Source organism: Alexandromys fortis, unplaced genomic scaffold (assembly GCF_014885135.2).
Source record: "Alexandromys fortis isolate MF-2015 unplaced genomic scaffold, M_Fortis_MF-2015_v1.1 scaffold_65, whole genome shotgun sequence".
Lineage (NCBI taxonomy): Eukaryota > Metazoa > Chordata > Mammalia > Rodentia > Cricetidae > Alexandromys > Alexandromys fortis.
Window position 1 is genome coordinate 3,797,290 of NW_026067986.1, and position 14,911 is coordinate 3,812,200.

Sequence of the window (14,911 nt, forward strand, 5' to 3'; positions counted from 1 at the left end):
AACAACACAGCTGTGTGATACGAAAGCTGTCCCCAGAAAGTGACCACTCAACTAGAGTTCCGGGGCGTAGTCAGGGAAACACAGGAAGCGTAAGCTAAAATGAAGGAAAATGGTTTCTAGTAGGAAATCTATAAGGATGAAATTGGGGAACGCAAAGAGAACTGAGAGTGTGAGCATGTGCACGTGAGTGTGCACGTGTGCACATGCGTGTGCATGCACGTGTATGTGTGTGCATGTGTGTATGCGTGTATGTGTGTGCATGCATGTGTGTGCATGTGCACGTGAGTGTATGCATGAGTATATGTATGTGTATGTGTGTATGTGTGTACATGTGTGTATGTGTGTGCATGCATGTGTGTATGTGTGCTTGCGTGCCTGCATAGGTAGAGGCGACAGGTCACCCTCAGGTGTTATTTATTCCTCAGGAACCATCTGCCTGGTTCTCTTGAGATAGGGTTTCTCTGGGGAACTGGAGCTTGCTAATCAGGCTCCTTGGTCAGTGAACCCCAGGGTTCTTCCTGTTTCTGTTTCGCGCCTGCTGGGACTGCGAGTGTGTGCCACTGTGTCCGACTTTTTACTTAGGTTCTAGGAACCAATTCAGGTCTTTGCGCTTGCATGGCCAACTGAGATAGCTCCTAAGAGGTTTTAAAAATATAATTTTGATTTGTGAAGCATAAATATTTTACGTATGAATAAGCCCATTAGGTTGAACCTACTTAAAAATTTAAAGCAGAGCCAAATGCACCGCCGGATATCAAAGCGCGCAGCCAAGTGCGCAGTACTCAGGTAGCGTTGCACAAGGCACCCCCTGAGTGAGGGAAGGCGTGAGAAGGTTTTGTTGGAGATGACATCTTAAACTGAGCATTCACGTAGCCTTACAGGGTCTCTACACACAATGCTCCTAATTATAAAGGGTAGAGGCTTCCTTTGCCACAGGATGTGTTGGTAGGCGTCATCTTGAGTACTCAAATTTTTTTTTTTTTAAATTGAAGTAAAATGCATCAAACAGAAAAAAAACCCATTGTAGCCATCTTTAAAAGAATTAACAGTTGAATACCATTGAGTGGTCCCACTGTTACCCAGCCACCCTCAGCAGCAGCATCTTCCCATACGGAACCCGTGTGCCTGTTGCACATAACACAACATTGTCCCAGCCAGCAGCAGGACAATGCAGCCCGCATGCGTACTGGGGCAGGACCACGGGAAGTCCCATCTGCTCAGGAGTGGCCTTGCCAATATGTTTAGTAGGGCTCTAGCGAGGAAACCTTCAGACGAGTCCTGGATGTCGGACATCCTGCACAATTTGGCTTGCTTTCCAAAGATACTAATGGCTTGTTTGCAGGGTTTGAAATAAGTGCAATGCAGAAGGAGTCATGAAAAGGGAGGCAGGCAGAGTCTTTGGATTCCACGCAAACAGGTAAACACCTGTAAAGCCCGCTTGGAAGGCAGCTGAAGGAGGCGCCATCCGCCCGCACTGTAGAGTACACAAATTGTACCTGTGTTCATTTTCTTCAGTAAGATAAGCGGACGCATTTGTGTGCGAGAATATTTTGATCTCACACGAAACACACACAAGTAAAATGCCACGTGACCTAATTTATTTTTAAACAATTCTTTGTATAACTAAATAGAACCAACCTGTTTGTACATATACTCATAGGAAGGGAAACAGGAAATGAAACGTTGGGGGGGGGGACCACGCAAAGTAAATGAGACAAAATGAAAATGCTATAGGAAGGGATGGCAGATGACTAATGTGATAATATGATCTTTTTAGCAGATGCAGGCATTCTCAGCTTTTAACCCACGCTTCTCCTCATTTTACTCATCCATATTTTAAGCTAGGTCACCGCACTACACAAATCTTTCCCTGAAGGCTCTGTCTCGTTTGGTTTGCGTGAAGTCATTTTCTAAGTCTCCGGAATTGTATTTTCTATGTCCAGTTAGAGCCAGAATATAGTGTAAGGTTTTCGGTTCTTGAGACAATATAGATTTTTTCAGAACCATTTCCAATAGACTTCCATCTCAGCAGACGTGGTCCTGCCACAGCTTCAGCTAGTGACTCATCCCCATAAACAGTCATTTTTACCCTGTAGAGCAGAGATGCCCACAGAAGGAGAAAGGAAATCAATATTTGGTGCTCCCGAGTGGCTGGCAGGATATGGTACCTCCATCACCCTGGAACATCGTGTGATGCTGTATCGCAATCTCTTTCAGGAGGTGAAATCGACTGCGTGGATAAGGATGGCAACACCCCCCTCCACGTGGCTGCAAGATACGGCCACGAGCTTCTGATTAACACCTTGATAACAAGCGGAGCCGATGCAACCAAGTAGGTTACCGGGAAGCGCAGTAAGCTAACTGCCAGGTGTGGGAACGCTGCCACGGGAGGTTGTCGTGTGGAGGAGGGCTCCCATTTATCCAGGTGGATCTGTGCCCTTGTGCTAACTAAGCACAGATTACCTCTGAAATCCACCAAGAGACTTTCGTGGCAGAGCCAAGGAGGAACCAGTTCATTTTGGTTGCCTCAGAACAAGGTCTGTTCTCCTTTTTTAGCTGAGGAAACCTCGGCTTTTCTTCCAGCCCTGCTTTCTCGTGTCCGTTTGTTTTAGCATCCACTGTTAAACGGGAAACGTAACTGGGAGAACTCAGATTTATTCAGAGGCTTTGCTCGGTTTTAAAAATAGAGTCACAGGGTACAATTGAGTCTGTCTGCCACACGGGGAAGTATGAGGGTCTGAGTTCATTTGACACTTAATTCCACAAAAGCATGGAAAGCGTTTCTCTGGGTCTGGGTCTGGGTCTGGGTTCTTAGGAGGTTTCATGAGCAGTTCCCTGCCTGGCATCTCCAAGGAGATAATTTTGTTGGTCTCCAGTCCCACGTAAGACAAAGAGCTCTTAAAGACAGTAATCAGAATTCTAAAGAAAAACAAGGCTTCCGTGGCAAAATGCCTGGTGTCTGTGTTGTCAATATTGACAGGAAAGAAAAAACACCAAGGTGGTGGCGTGAAGGTTTCCTAAAGGTTTCAGGCTGAAGATGAGCCTTGGGCAAACCTGAGGGTGTGGGTGAAGGCTGGAGTAGAATTTGGGCAGAGCAGAGGATGACAGTGCCCCCCCAAGAGGAGGAGAGCATCAGAGATGAAGAGGCATACTCCTGAGGTTTTTCTGGGCTAGCCTGGGCTCGACTTCCGCCGGCTTCACTTTGGAACTGTGTGATTTTTGAGCCTGTTGCTCAATCCCTCTGTGCTATGAAACACCAAAATCACACTGGTACCTATCTCTAAGTTCTTTAGGAAGATTAAATGGCTTAATTAAGAGGAAAGCTCCCTGGTAAGGTCTCTATGAGTGCCAAGCTATTTAAACACACCAGAAGAGCTTATTAAATGATAATCGTTATGAAAAGCTCTCTGAACAGTGCCCAAGACATAGAAGCTATCAATAAATGTTAACTATTATTTTATTGCCTAATACTGTGTAATAGAGACAAATTAAAGAGCGCCTTAAACACTTAAACACAGAGGTAGCCTTGATCATAGAGGTCGCGGGTAGCCGTAAACTAATTTTGAGGAGGGAAAGCGTATATTAGGAATTCTGCGTTCGTCAAATGTGTGTAATATAATTGAAATATCTTGGTGGAGAGTAAACTAAAATTCAGATGGTTCAGGGTAGCCGTGGTGGGTCCATGTTCTCTATCAAAGTCACAGGCCCGGGGTTTTGACGTGCATCTTAAGGAAGGCATATCTCTGCGGCTACAGTGGTTTGCCTTCTTCAGCTGTTGGGTGGAACTAGCCTCTACTGCCCTCCCGGGGCGCTGACCTGTGGTTGCAGCCTTGTGTTTGTTACTGTGGACCTGCATGGCCAACCTTTGGCTCTGGATCTCCAAAAATCCTGGAGTCCAAGCAGAAGAACAAACGGATAGACATTTGGACGGAGTTGGGAACATGGGAGCAGAAAGAAAGGCAGATGCATGAAGAAAGGATTCCCAATACAAGGGCACAAATGTGGATGTTTTGAAAAGAAGCCCTAGGGCTCGGTGGCCTGACGCATGGAGGGGTCAGGAGAAATGAAGTGGGAGAGGAGGAGGAAGACCTAGGAAGATCTCTTATGTCCTGCCAAGGAATCGGATTCAATCGGAGGCATTCGGAAGCCGTTAAGGAATTATACATGGGTGTGGGATGTGTCTAACAGTTTCATTTGTGTATAAGAGAAATCCTCTGATATCTGCCCAGGCTGGAGGCCATCCAGGCTGCAGGCCATCCGGGCTGCAAACCCTTGGCAGCCTCTTCCAAGTGTCCCGGGAAGAAAAGATGAGGTCGTCGGCCGAGGATGAGGACCTGCAGAGGAGGGGATGCTGGCCAACAGTGTTAACTGTGCGCATGTCCTGGAATTAAAAAAGGATCCATTTTTATCCAAGTCCTCCACCTCTCTGCTTACGCTCTCTGTTCAGCCTCCATCACAGCAGAATCACAGTTACCATGGTTACTCAGATGACTGACTGTGATACTCTATTGTTGCATATTGTATCTCAGTTGTCACTCACCGCTCCAGGTTCTGGGGATTATACAGGTCCCCACTCTCAGGAAATACATGATCTCATTGGGGCCAGATTAAATAAACAATGACCATCCTACATGCTAAGTCTGTCACCAGAGCAAGTAGCACTGCCATTGGGATACAAGAACACATAGCAGGGGTGTGGAATCCTGTCTTACAAGACCCGGACCGGCTTGGAGGATGAAGCTGGGGTCACCCAAGCCTGAGATGGACATCTGTTATTCAGGCCCTGGTGGTGAGAGCACTTCACATCCTGTGTAGACTTACTTTCCTTATATGACTTGAATAATAAACATTAGCATGAGTAATAAGCATTACAAACTTCTTGGGCTTTGAAATCACCATATCAGTGAATGCTTTAAACACCGTAAAACGTAGGTGCATAGACAATGACATTCATGTAAGCTGTATAACTTAGCGTCAGTGTAGCGGCCAACCCCCATAAGTACTTAGCTAGGCTAGACACTGTTCTAAAGGGTTACATGTAACTGTCACAACTCTCCTGTAGGGTAAGCGCTGTGGTTAGCGCCATCTTAGAAGGCCACAGAGCTAGTGAGGCATAGGAACTGAGACCCCATGCTTGATTTGGATCTGAAGCTCCAGTGTACCCACGCGTGGCCCATTGCCAGTCTGATAACACACAGTAATGACGCCAGTTATGCAAGGTCAAGTCACCATCACTATGGGGCTGTGGTGGATGAGGTGCTGACTCTTGAGGGCTCAGCATCTATTGCAAGAAGGACGGTCCTGCAGCAGTGGTGGGGCAGTGGGATCAACACACAGCACAGCAGCCCTTATTCTAACTAACTATACCATCTTTTGTTCATATAACGATCTCGGTGTCCTTGTATTGTAACCACCCCTCCCTAGACTGAGATACAGCCGACTTGTGTTTTCCCCACTGGCCCATGACAGCCGTTAACCAACTATGATGAACAAACACAAGGTAATCTGAGGTGCAAAAGTGAGCACAGAGATTTGGCCTAGGCAGACGAAAGCACTGTCCTTCAGATGAACCCAAATATGCTCTGATTCTATCTTTCAAAAGCAAAGATCCCAGAGAGTGTTGTTGGAGCTCAGAGATGTTTGCAGGGACCCCCAAGAGTATGTTAACGAGTCTAAGAAACAGTATAAAGCACTGGGAACCTAGAATCCCCATAGCATGGGCAATGACCACGGCACAACAAACCTTGGTAGCTGTGCTCCTGTGCTCAGACTACTCAAAAGACACCGAAAGCATTTGTAGGCTGAAAGTCGCAGGAAGCAGTCTTGGCTTCACCAGCTCTACCCAAACACCTGCAGCAGTAGCCAGGGTGACATAGATAAAACTCGTTAAAAGTTTTAATTAAAAAAAAATGGAGAATGAAGACCAGGATATCAATCCACGCACCTTCGAACACCTGATTTTTGACAAAGAAGCAAAAAATATCAAATGGAAAAAAAAGCATATTTAGTAAATGGTGCTGGCATAACTGGATACCAACATGTAGAAGAATGAAAATAAACCCATATCTATCTCCATGCACAAAACTCCAAGTCCAAATGGATCAAAGACTTCAACATAAAGCCAGTCACACTGAACCTTATAGAAGAGAAAGTGGGAAGTACATTTGAATGCATTGGCACAGGAGACCACTTCCTAAATAGAATCCCAGCAGCACAGACACTGAGAGAAACAATTAATAAATGAGACCTCCTGAAACTGAAAAGCTTCTGTAAAGCAAAAGACACAGGCAACAAGACAAAACGACAGCCTACAGAATGGGAAACTAACCCCACATCAGACAGAGGTCTGATCTCCAAAATATACAAAGAACTCAAGAAATTGGTCACCAAAAGAACACATAATCCATAAGAAAAATGGTGTACAGTCCTAAACAGAGAACTCCCAACAGAGGAATCTAAAATGGCTGAAAGACACTTAAGGAAATGTTCAACATCCTTAGTCATCAGAGAAATGCAAATCAAAACAACTCTGAGAGTCCATCTTACACCTGTAAGAATTCCAAGATCAAAAACACTGATGACAACTCATGCTGGAGAGGTTATGGGGTAAAAGGAACACTTCCGCATTGCTGGTGGGAATGCAAGCTGGAACAGTCTTTTTGGATGTCAGTGTGGTGATTTCTCAGAAAATTAGGAAAGAACCTTCCTCAAGATCCCGTAATACCACTTTTGGGTATATATACAAAGGATGCTCAATTGTGCCACAAGGACATGTGCTCAACTATGTTCATAGCAGCTTTGTTTGTCATAGCCGGAACCTGGAAACAACCTACATGCCTCTCAACCGAAGAATGAATAAGGAAAATGTGGTACTTTTACACAATGGAGTACTACACAGCAGAAAAAAGGACATCTTGAATTTTGCAGGAAATGAATGAAGCTAGAAAACATTATTTTGAGTGAGGTAACCCAGACCCAGAAAGACAAGTATCACATGTACTAACTCATAGGTGGTTTTTAAACATAAAGCAAAGAAAACCAGCCTACAAATCACAATCCCAGAGAACCTAGACAACAACAAAGAGGACCCTAAGAGAATCATACGTAGATCTAATCTACATGGGAAGTAGAAAAAGACAAGATCTTCTGAGTAAACTGGGATCATGGAGACCTTGGGAGAGGGTTGAAGGGGAGGGGAGAAGCAGGGAGGGGAGCAGAGAAAAATGTAGAGCTCAATAAAAATCAATTAAAAAAATGGAGAACAATTCAGGGAAAATAACCATAAGATGAATCTCAGTTAGGAAATGCGTTTTGCCACCGAGTGGGCAAGTTAACCCAATCCACACGCCTGCAGAGTTGTGAAGGAGGGTTTAGAAGGGAAGGGGCTGAAGTGTTAGTGGGTCAGGGGTCACCCTCAGGAGCACAGCCTGATACAACTGTCAGCTCCTGGGGAAGCTAAGCCAGCCACGGGGAAACAGTGTGCCAGCCCAGTGGGTCCTTCTAATCACCCTGTGACGTAGACACTGTAATTGTCCTTAAGCTCCTGACGATGGAGCCATTCTATACTTGTCAAGCACCAAGTCGTTAGGAAGTAACAAAACCAGGAGTCAGAGTTTCTGATGCCATTGCTTTAAACACAGCATACATTGGGTATGGCGCCCTCGTCCCCTGATACCAAAAGGAAACTGGAAAGGACCCCAATCTTCTGGCACACAAGTCTTTTCACCTCTGAGGGCATGCTGCTAGAACACCTCCCAGACCTCATTTAGTTTGGAGTAGCTAAGTCGGGATGCCAGCTAACTGCTAAATTAGAGCTACCTAGATACAAATGGTTTCCATTAAGTTTATGACTTGCCAGATAAATGCAGCAATTTAACTGGAATTGGTTTACCTCTTCCATGTAACTTGGGTATTGTTAACGTTAGGGTGGTTTGGTGTTTTTATTCTTCATGGTCCTTATGGTAGGCCTGAAAGAGGAGTGAGGCTTCTCTTCTAACTATGAGAGCCAAGGCTGGATTTTCCTACTAACATTTCCAAAGCTCTGTGAGCTACCTTATAACGATAAAGGGTAGCTTTGTTTAAAATGTTTAAATCCTTCCTGCATGATCCAGAGATTCTGAATTCTGGCCCCTTTCCCCTGTGTTTACTTGACATAGCTCTACTGTTCAGTGTTATATTCAAGCCCGATGATGATGATGATGATGATGATGATGATGATGATGATGATGATAATAGCATCTGTGCTGATCCCTCCAAACCGTGCACTGAAATAATTAATGACTATCTCTTGAGTGCAGAATAAAATAATATAATTTTCATTATTACAGAATTTTTGCTAGTCTCAACTAAAGTCATTTTATCTCTTTAACCTTTTGAAGTTGTGGTGAAAAGGAAACTAACTAGTTAACCTAGATAGTGATGAACTGGGAAAGTGGTAAGGGTGGAAAGGTTGGTTAAGAATCTTGGTAGTGGGGTTTGCAGATATATAATGCAATTGTTATGCTATTGCTTTCTGTCTTATCTAGTTTCTTATAAACATTGGTGTTATCCCTTGAATTCATTCTAATTCTTAGTTTCTCTCTTCTATAGAAAAGCATATTTTGTCATTATAAAATATGTTGTTTATATACACACGTGTGTATGTGTATGTGCACAGCATAGTTATAGACTATGCCATGTATAAACATGTATGTGTTTATATATTATCTCTTTATGAAATATATTAGTTACACATTTGTGTGTATGCACACATGTATTTGTCTAAAAGATATATTTTGTATCTATGCATATATGTATGTATATGTGAATGCATATATTTTAAAATGAGGTTCATTCAAAAAATTGTAGGAAATGAAGTCTTGATTCAGAATGTTCCTGCAGAAACTCTAAAATGTCATAGGTAATAGTCTATTATAATACATAGATAATAATACGTTTTACATACTCTATACATTCTTTATATTCTCTTCCAAAAGTCTAGAAATATTTAATTGTGCATTTTGCCTTAACTCTTCCAAACAAATCAAATTATTGCATGCTAATCCCATTGGCTGCAAGTTCCATTTAGATTTATAATATATAATACTCCTTTAAAAGAAGTATGTGTCTATTAAACCAAGTGGGGTACCATGCTAGTAGTGTAGGAACCCTTTTCTTCCCTCTCCTGACTCCTCCTTTCTGTGGACAGCAAGATCGTCACTGCTCTTCAGAGTCTTGTAATGGGGGCGGGGTGTGCATAAGACATGGGAGAGGCCATTACAAGCGTTCTCCACAAGCTGGTTCCTGGAAGACTGGAAAACTGCACCTCTTGATGGATGCCGGCTATTGTATACACGGGGATGGAAATCTTCAAAAATGGAAAGGAAAATGAACAGAAAACGGAAGAAAATACCAACGAACAGAAACTGGCCGTGGGAAGACAAAGTGCGGCTCCTTGTTTTCACTTGCATTCTGTGGAACACCAAACACTGAGATATCTGTGTCTGTGCAGCCTCCACACATCCCCACACATCACAAACACTAACTCTCGAGATGGAAAATGAAGCACTGGAAAAGCAGAGCCGAGCAAATTCAAATCATATGCGCTTCTTCGTGAAGTGTGAAATCTGAAAACGGACCACGTTGTGTCTGAGAGCGAACGTGGGCAGTTAGCGCTGCAGGGCCCGTGCAGAGGGCTTTAGCCATCTGAAATGTATGATCTGATTAAAACGGGATGTCACCAGAAATGTTTATGATGCCTAGCAAACCGCAGATGATGCTGTTTGCTCTGAGGTGAATTCAGCACGTGGCTTTGCGTCCCTGTGCAGAGAGGGGGAGAGGGAGACTCAGAGGAGAAGCGTGTGTTACCTCTGAAGGGAAGAGTGCCCGTGTCAGAGGTCTGCCTGCCCCTACAGGAATCCTGAAGTCGGGCAGAGAGCATGCTAAGTGTCTGATCCATGCTCAGCGATCCTTGGCTCCTGGGTTTTGTGACTGGTATAGTGGTACGGGTTAGTGTACATCAGCAAAGCCCATTATGAAGATGAACTTTTGCCTATGAAAGGTAAACATTTCTCTTTATCAAAATTTTGTCTTCTGTAATATAGCCACTATTAGCGTTTAACAAAACACAGGCACAATATTAGGCCAGTAGTAAGTATTTATTGGATCAAGGAATAAATAGGTGGTTTTCCACTTGAGGGTTGTCTTGCTTACTGCTATTAGATCTGGTACTTGGTGTGGTACTTAGGCTCACAGAGTGTTGAATAATAAGTAAGAGAATGAATGAATGAATGAATGAATGAATGAGATGTTCAACCACTAAGCTGAAAAAAATAGGGTGATACATGTTTAACTCTTCATATTTTTAGCAAATATATATGCATAGATACATATGTACATATAAATATATACATGCACATACATATGTATGAATGAATGAATGAATGAGATGTTCAACCACTAAGCTGAAAAAAATAGGGTGATACATGTTTAACTCTTCATATTTTTAGCAAATATATATGCATAGATACATATGTACATATAAATATATACATGCACATACATATGTATGGACACACCTAAGTATATCTACGTACGTGTATGTACATACATACACACGTGCACACGTGCATGTGTGCACACATACATATGTACATACAAGCATAAGTGCACACACATATATATATGGACACACACAAAAATGCACATACATATGGTTATGGGCTTTTGATTGATTTAGAACAAAGGCCATCTTAAGGTAGAAAATGGTTGTTTAATTATTTATCAAATGGGAAAATTACGAAATTACTTCACGACTGGAGGACTTGCAGAGGACAATTGTTCTGCGTGCTCTTGGGATCTTTTACTGTGAGTGGCTATTTTTCTCTTTAGGTGTGGAATCCATAGCATGTTCCCCTTACACCTAGCCGCCCTAAATGCTCACTCTGACTGCTGCCGGAAGTTATTATCATCTGGTAAGTGGATCCCTGCCAGCGACCAGGCCTGGTGTGTCCTGTCCCTGTCCGTGAGCCAAATGGCTTTAGGTGATTGGTCTCGGTGGCTTACTGTGCTTGGCTGTTGCCTTGCCTCGGCAGGGTGAGGTGGTTCCGTGGCCTCCCAGCACGAGACAGCTCCTGGCAGTCCCTGACGTCAAAGCTTTTGGGATGGCAGCATTGCTGCCTAGAATGAGAGTGGTCCAGAATTGAGTGGCGGAGGGCCAGGGCTTACATATGGAACCTTAAGACATAGAAGAAGAAATAAATTGAGACTTAAATTGGTTCCTTCACATTAATACTATTCAACCAAAGAAAATGGCCCAATCTTCTATATTGCAGTGGTAGAAAATACCATGTTATCGTTCAAGATGGCCCATGGGCATTAAAACAGCATCAAGGCAGACCCCCTTTCACGAAGGTTTAATTTTTATATTTTTAATGTGGGGCTGTCTGGAACCAGAGATTCTCCCTGCTTTGAGCTTTGCTGATCTTTCTTAGCATGGCTTCTGCCAATCCCCATATATTAAGAAATCCAAAGTGGTAGAAGCCTGCAAGGTGGAGATTGTTTATAAATGAACATCAGCTCTCCCGGAGGTTTATTTCTCCCTCTAAGTACTTTACCTATGGTGGATTCTGTTTTCACGGCTGTTGGTTTAAAAACACGAAATCCCTGCACGAAAGCATGCCTCCCACATCCGAGACCCACAGGAAGCTTGGGACACACGTGTCTGTCCCTGCCTGTTGGGATCACTCTTCTGCTGTCCACGTTCCCCGTATGTTCTGTCTGTCTGTCCGCTGCCCTACTTAGCTCAAATTGGTTTCACAAATTTCTGTCCCGGGGATTGAAGCTGAGGCTGTGGCACACTCAGGCCTGAATGCAAAAATAAATCCACCTTGACTTCACGGCGCTTCCTATGAAATTGCTGTGTTGAGCCGTTGCCCTTAGTTTCCGTGACGACCTCCTTCTGACTACACGGTTGCTTGCGTCCTGGCTTTCCTACTAACTGATTTTTCTGTCTCTGCAATGTCTCCTGAGGTTTGACTAGGACAAAAGTATAGCATAGTGTCCTTGATTAGTAACGAGCACGTGCTGTCTGCAGGCTTTGAAATAGACACCCCAGATACGTTTGGAAGAACGTGCCTTCACGCCGCTGCCGCAGGAGGGTGAGTACCGGGCGGTCGCCATCCCACGACTTGACGACTTCGTGCATCTTGAGGGACATAAATTGCCTATGTACCGAAAGCAATTTCCTCAGCAAATGGGGCCCCAGTCACTTGTACCAAATACCGCGTGTCACTAACTCCACTTCCACGTCGCTCAGATTTTGTTCTTCCAAAGAAAGATGATGCGTAGCGCATAGAGCTTGCGTCGATGATGCGTAGCGCATAGAGCTTGCGTCGCTCTCGTCTCTCAGTCCCCGCCCCACACGGCTGTAAGACAGCAGCTGACGCAGCATGGATTTTTTTACTTGGCATCTTAAAGAAAAGAAATTAATTTGAACTTTGTTCTTAAGTTTTCCCCTTTTTGTTACAAGTGGATAGGTGGTGATGGAGAAGGATAAAGGATTGAATCCATTTATGCTCATTTATACATTTTTACAATAAAGAAAAATTAGAAATTTTTAGAAGGATTTAAATGTAACAAAGCTCAAGGAAATCCTAAACATGGGCCAGAGTGATTTATTATTCCCTGCCTTTCCCCCTGTAGAAAAAAGCCTTTTTTCATCAGCTTTTTTTCTTGAGCAAATCAATGATTAGACCAAAGCTCTGATCAATATATTGTTGATATATGACCACACACTGACCAAACATAGTGTCTTTTGGACGACCTTCTATTGGGAAGGCGTTGGTTTTTAATCGGTTTCCTAGTATTTAAGGAATTCTCTCCATTTATCATGTGTGATACTAAAGACATTCCCTATTTATCAGGGGCGAATGAACCGTGAAGCTGTAAAGCTCCTTATTTAAATGGGTCCCTTCTGGAGCCGGAAGACTAACTCTTCGTATACAGAGTTATTGTATTTTTAAAAGCGGGTCCCTTCCCCCAATCTCAGTCCTCAAACTGGGTGAGGTCTAACCCAGCCATGGCTTTGATCCTTCTCCTTCCGTCACTCAGGAAGAGATAGGTGCTGCATGTTAGCTGGCGTGCTGTGCCGATTCAAACGGTCCTTTAAACATTCAAATATTTTGTGACTCTTACGTGCAGCTGAGACAAGAGGCTCCGAAGGGTAGGTGTGGAATGGGGAAGACGCCCCCTCCCCCGCACCCACGCTTGGGGAAGACTACCCCCCTCCCGCGGCGTCCGCACACAAGCGTGAAGGCGCTAAAACTTATCTTTAATGGGATCGTTTTTCTTATTTAAATTACAACAAGACAATAGACGGTACGTTCAGAGCCTCTTCTTAGGATTTCAAGTTTAGAATGAAGATGGATGGTGATGCTCGCGTTTATAAAGAATATCAGACCTGCGCAGAACGTGACAACACTCCGTGCTGCGATTCTGTTTGAAATGCCCTATTAGAATGAACATTAGCCACATGCCCTGCCAGAGGAAAATTCCCTTCAGTGGGTTCTTCCTCTGTGCCGTGGGATTTACTGCTCTTGTGGAAGACAGCTCTGCTCGGGAAGATCGCTGTGCTCCCTGACATCACTCCCAGCCTTGGTCCAGCACATTGATTTACCTGGGTTGCAAAGACAGGGGAGCGCAGCCGTCTTCTTTCCCATTGCAAGTGGTTACTGTGGGGATTTATTGTGCTGTGGTACAAGGCAGTGCTGAGCTACTCGGCTTCATTATTTAAACATGACGTGGAGTTGTCCGGCTGTGGTGATTTCATAGACTTCTCATGGTCCTGAAGAAGAATTTTAGTATAAATGATGAGGCCATCGCGGGCGGCCTTAATCATATAATAATCATTAAATTCCTTAGCCATTGCGTTGAAAATGTTCCACGAAGCTCTTTCGTTTATAGATTTATTAGCTTTGAGAGAGAACTTTAGACCCTTGTAATGCGGCACTCCTGGGATGTGTCCAGGTTCTTTCTCGCTAGCGGAATTTTAGACCTGAGGCTATCAAGTGGGCCCAGCCCCCACTCTGCAGGAAATGCCTCTTCCAGGAGGTACCTTAGTAATTAGCCTCGGCCTTACTAATTGTGCTTTCCCTGTCTTTCCAGCAATGTAGAATGTATAAAACTCTTGCAGAGCGGTGGAGCAGATTTTCACAGAAGGGATAAATGTGGGAGGTAGGTACTCGGGGTGACCTGCCTCTGGGGCCTGACTGAGAGTGGGGACAAGCCCATGGCGCAGGCCTGTTGTCAAGGTGATCGCCATGGGACAACTGGGACAATTCCATCTTCATGGGGCGATCCTTCCTTATAGGGAAATACCAGCAAGGCTGACTGGACTCATGAGATAAGGGTTCTCTCAACTTCTGCTTTCTTAAAAATTGCCTACTTGGATATGTTTGAGAAAAATCATAGAACCAAACTCAAAATCCGGGCTTGAGAGAGGGCTCAGGAGTTAAGAGCTCCTGTTGCTCTCGCCGAAGATTGGAGTTCAATTCCCAAGCGCCCTTGTCTGCCGGCTCATAACTGCCTATAACTCCAGCTCCAGGGGAGCTGATGCTGCCTTCCGGAGGTCCCGACTCCCCCGACAGAGACAGACACCCAGACACAGATGATACGGCCACACAAATCAAAATTTTAAAAAAAATTAAATATGGTCCAAAGATCTACAGCATTTGTTTTCCATATAAGGCATTTCATCTTGAGATGATTTTTCAACATTTGGAATATTAAAGGAACACAGAGCTTTTCTTACCTTCACAACCCCTTGAATGGCTAAACTGGGTCATGACGCTAGCTGCTTCATGGACACACACACACACACACACACACACAGAGAGAGAGAGAGAGAGAGAGAGAGAGAGAGAGAGAGAGAGAG

The 14,911-nt window shown here is 44.1% G+C and overlaps 1 protein-coding gene across 7 annotated transcripts in view; it reads left to right on the top strand.

The window, feature by feature from the left end:
• Ankrd44 (ankyrin repeat domain 44) overlaps nt 1-14,911 on the top strand; it is a 220,869-nt gene that overhangs the window by 155,722 nt on the left and 50,236 nt on the right. For 4 of the 7 annotated variants that reach the window (XM_050159187.1, XM_050159191.1, XM_050159192.1 and 1 more), the window contains exons 10-13: nt 2,218-2,332; nt 10,870-10,952; nt 12,020-12,137; nt 14,143-14,211. In XM_050159187.1, coding sequence (XP_050015144.1) covers nt 2,218-2,332; nt 10,870-10,952; nt 12,020-12,137; nt 14,143-14,211 — 385 coding nt within the window. The remainder of the gene's footprint in view (nt 1-2,217; nt 2,333-10,869; nt 10,953-12,019; nt 12,138-14,142; nt 14,212-14,911) is intronic. The other 3 variants (XM_050159188.1, XM_050159193.1, XM_050159194.1) reach the window with 1 other exon arrangement.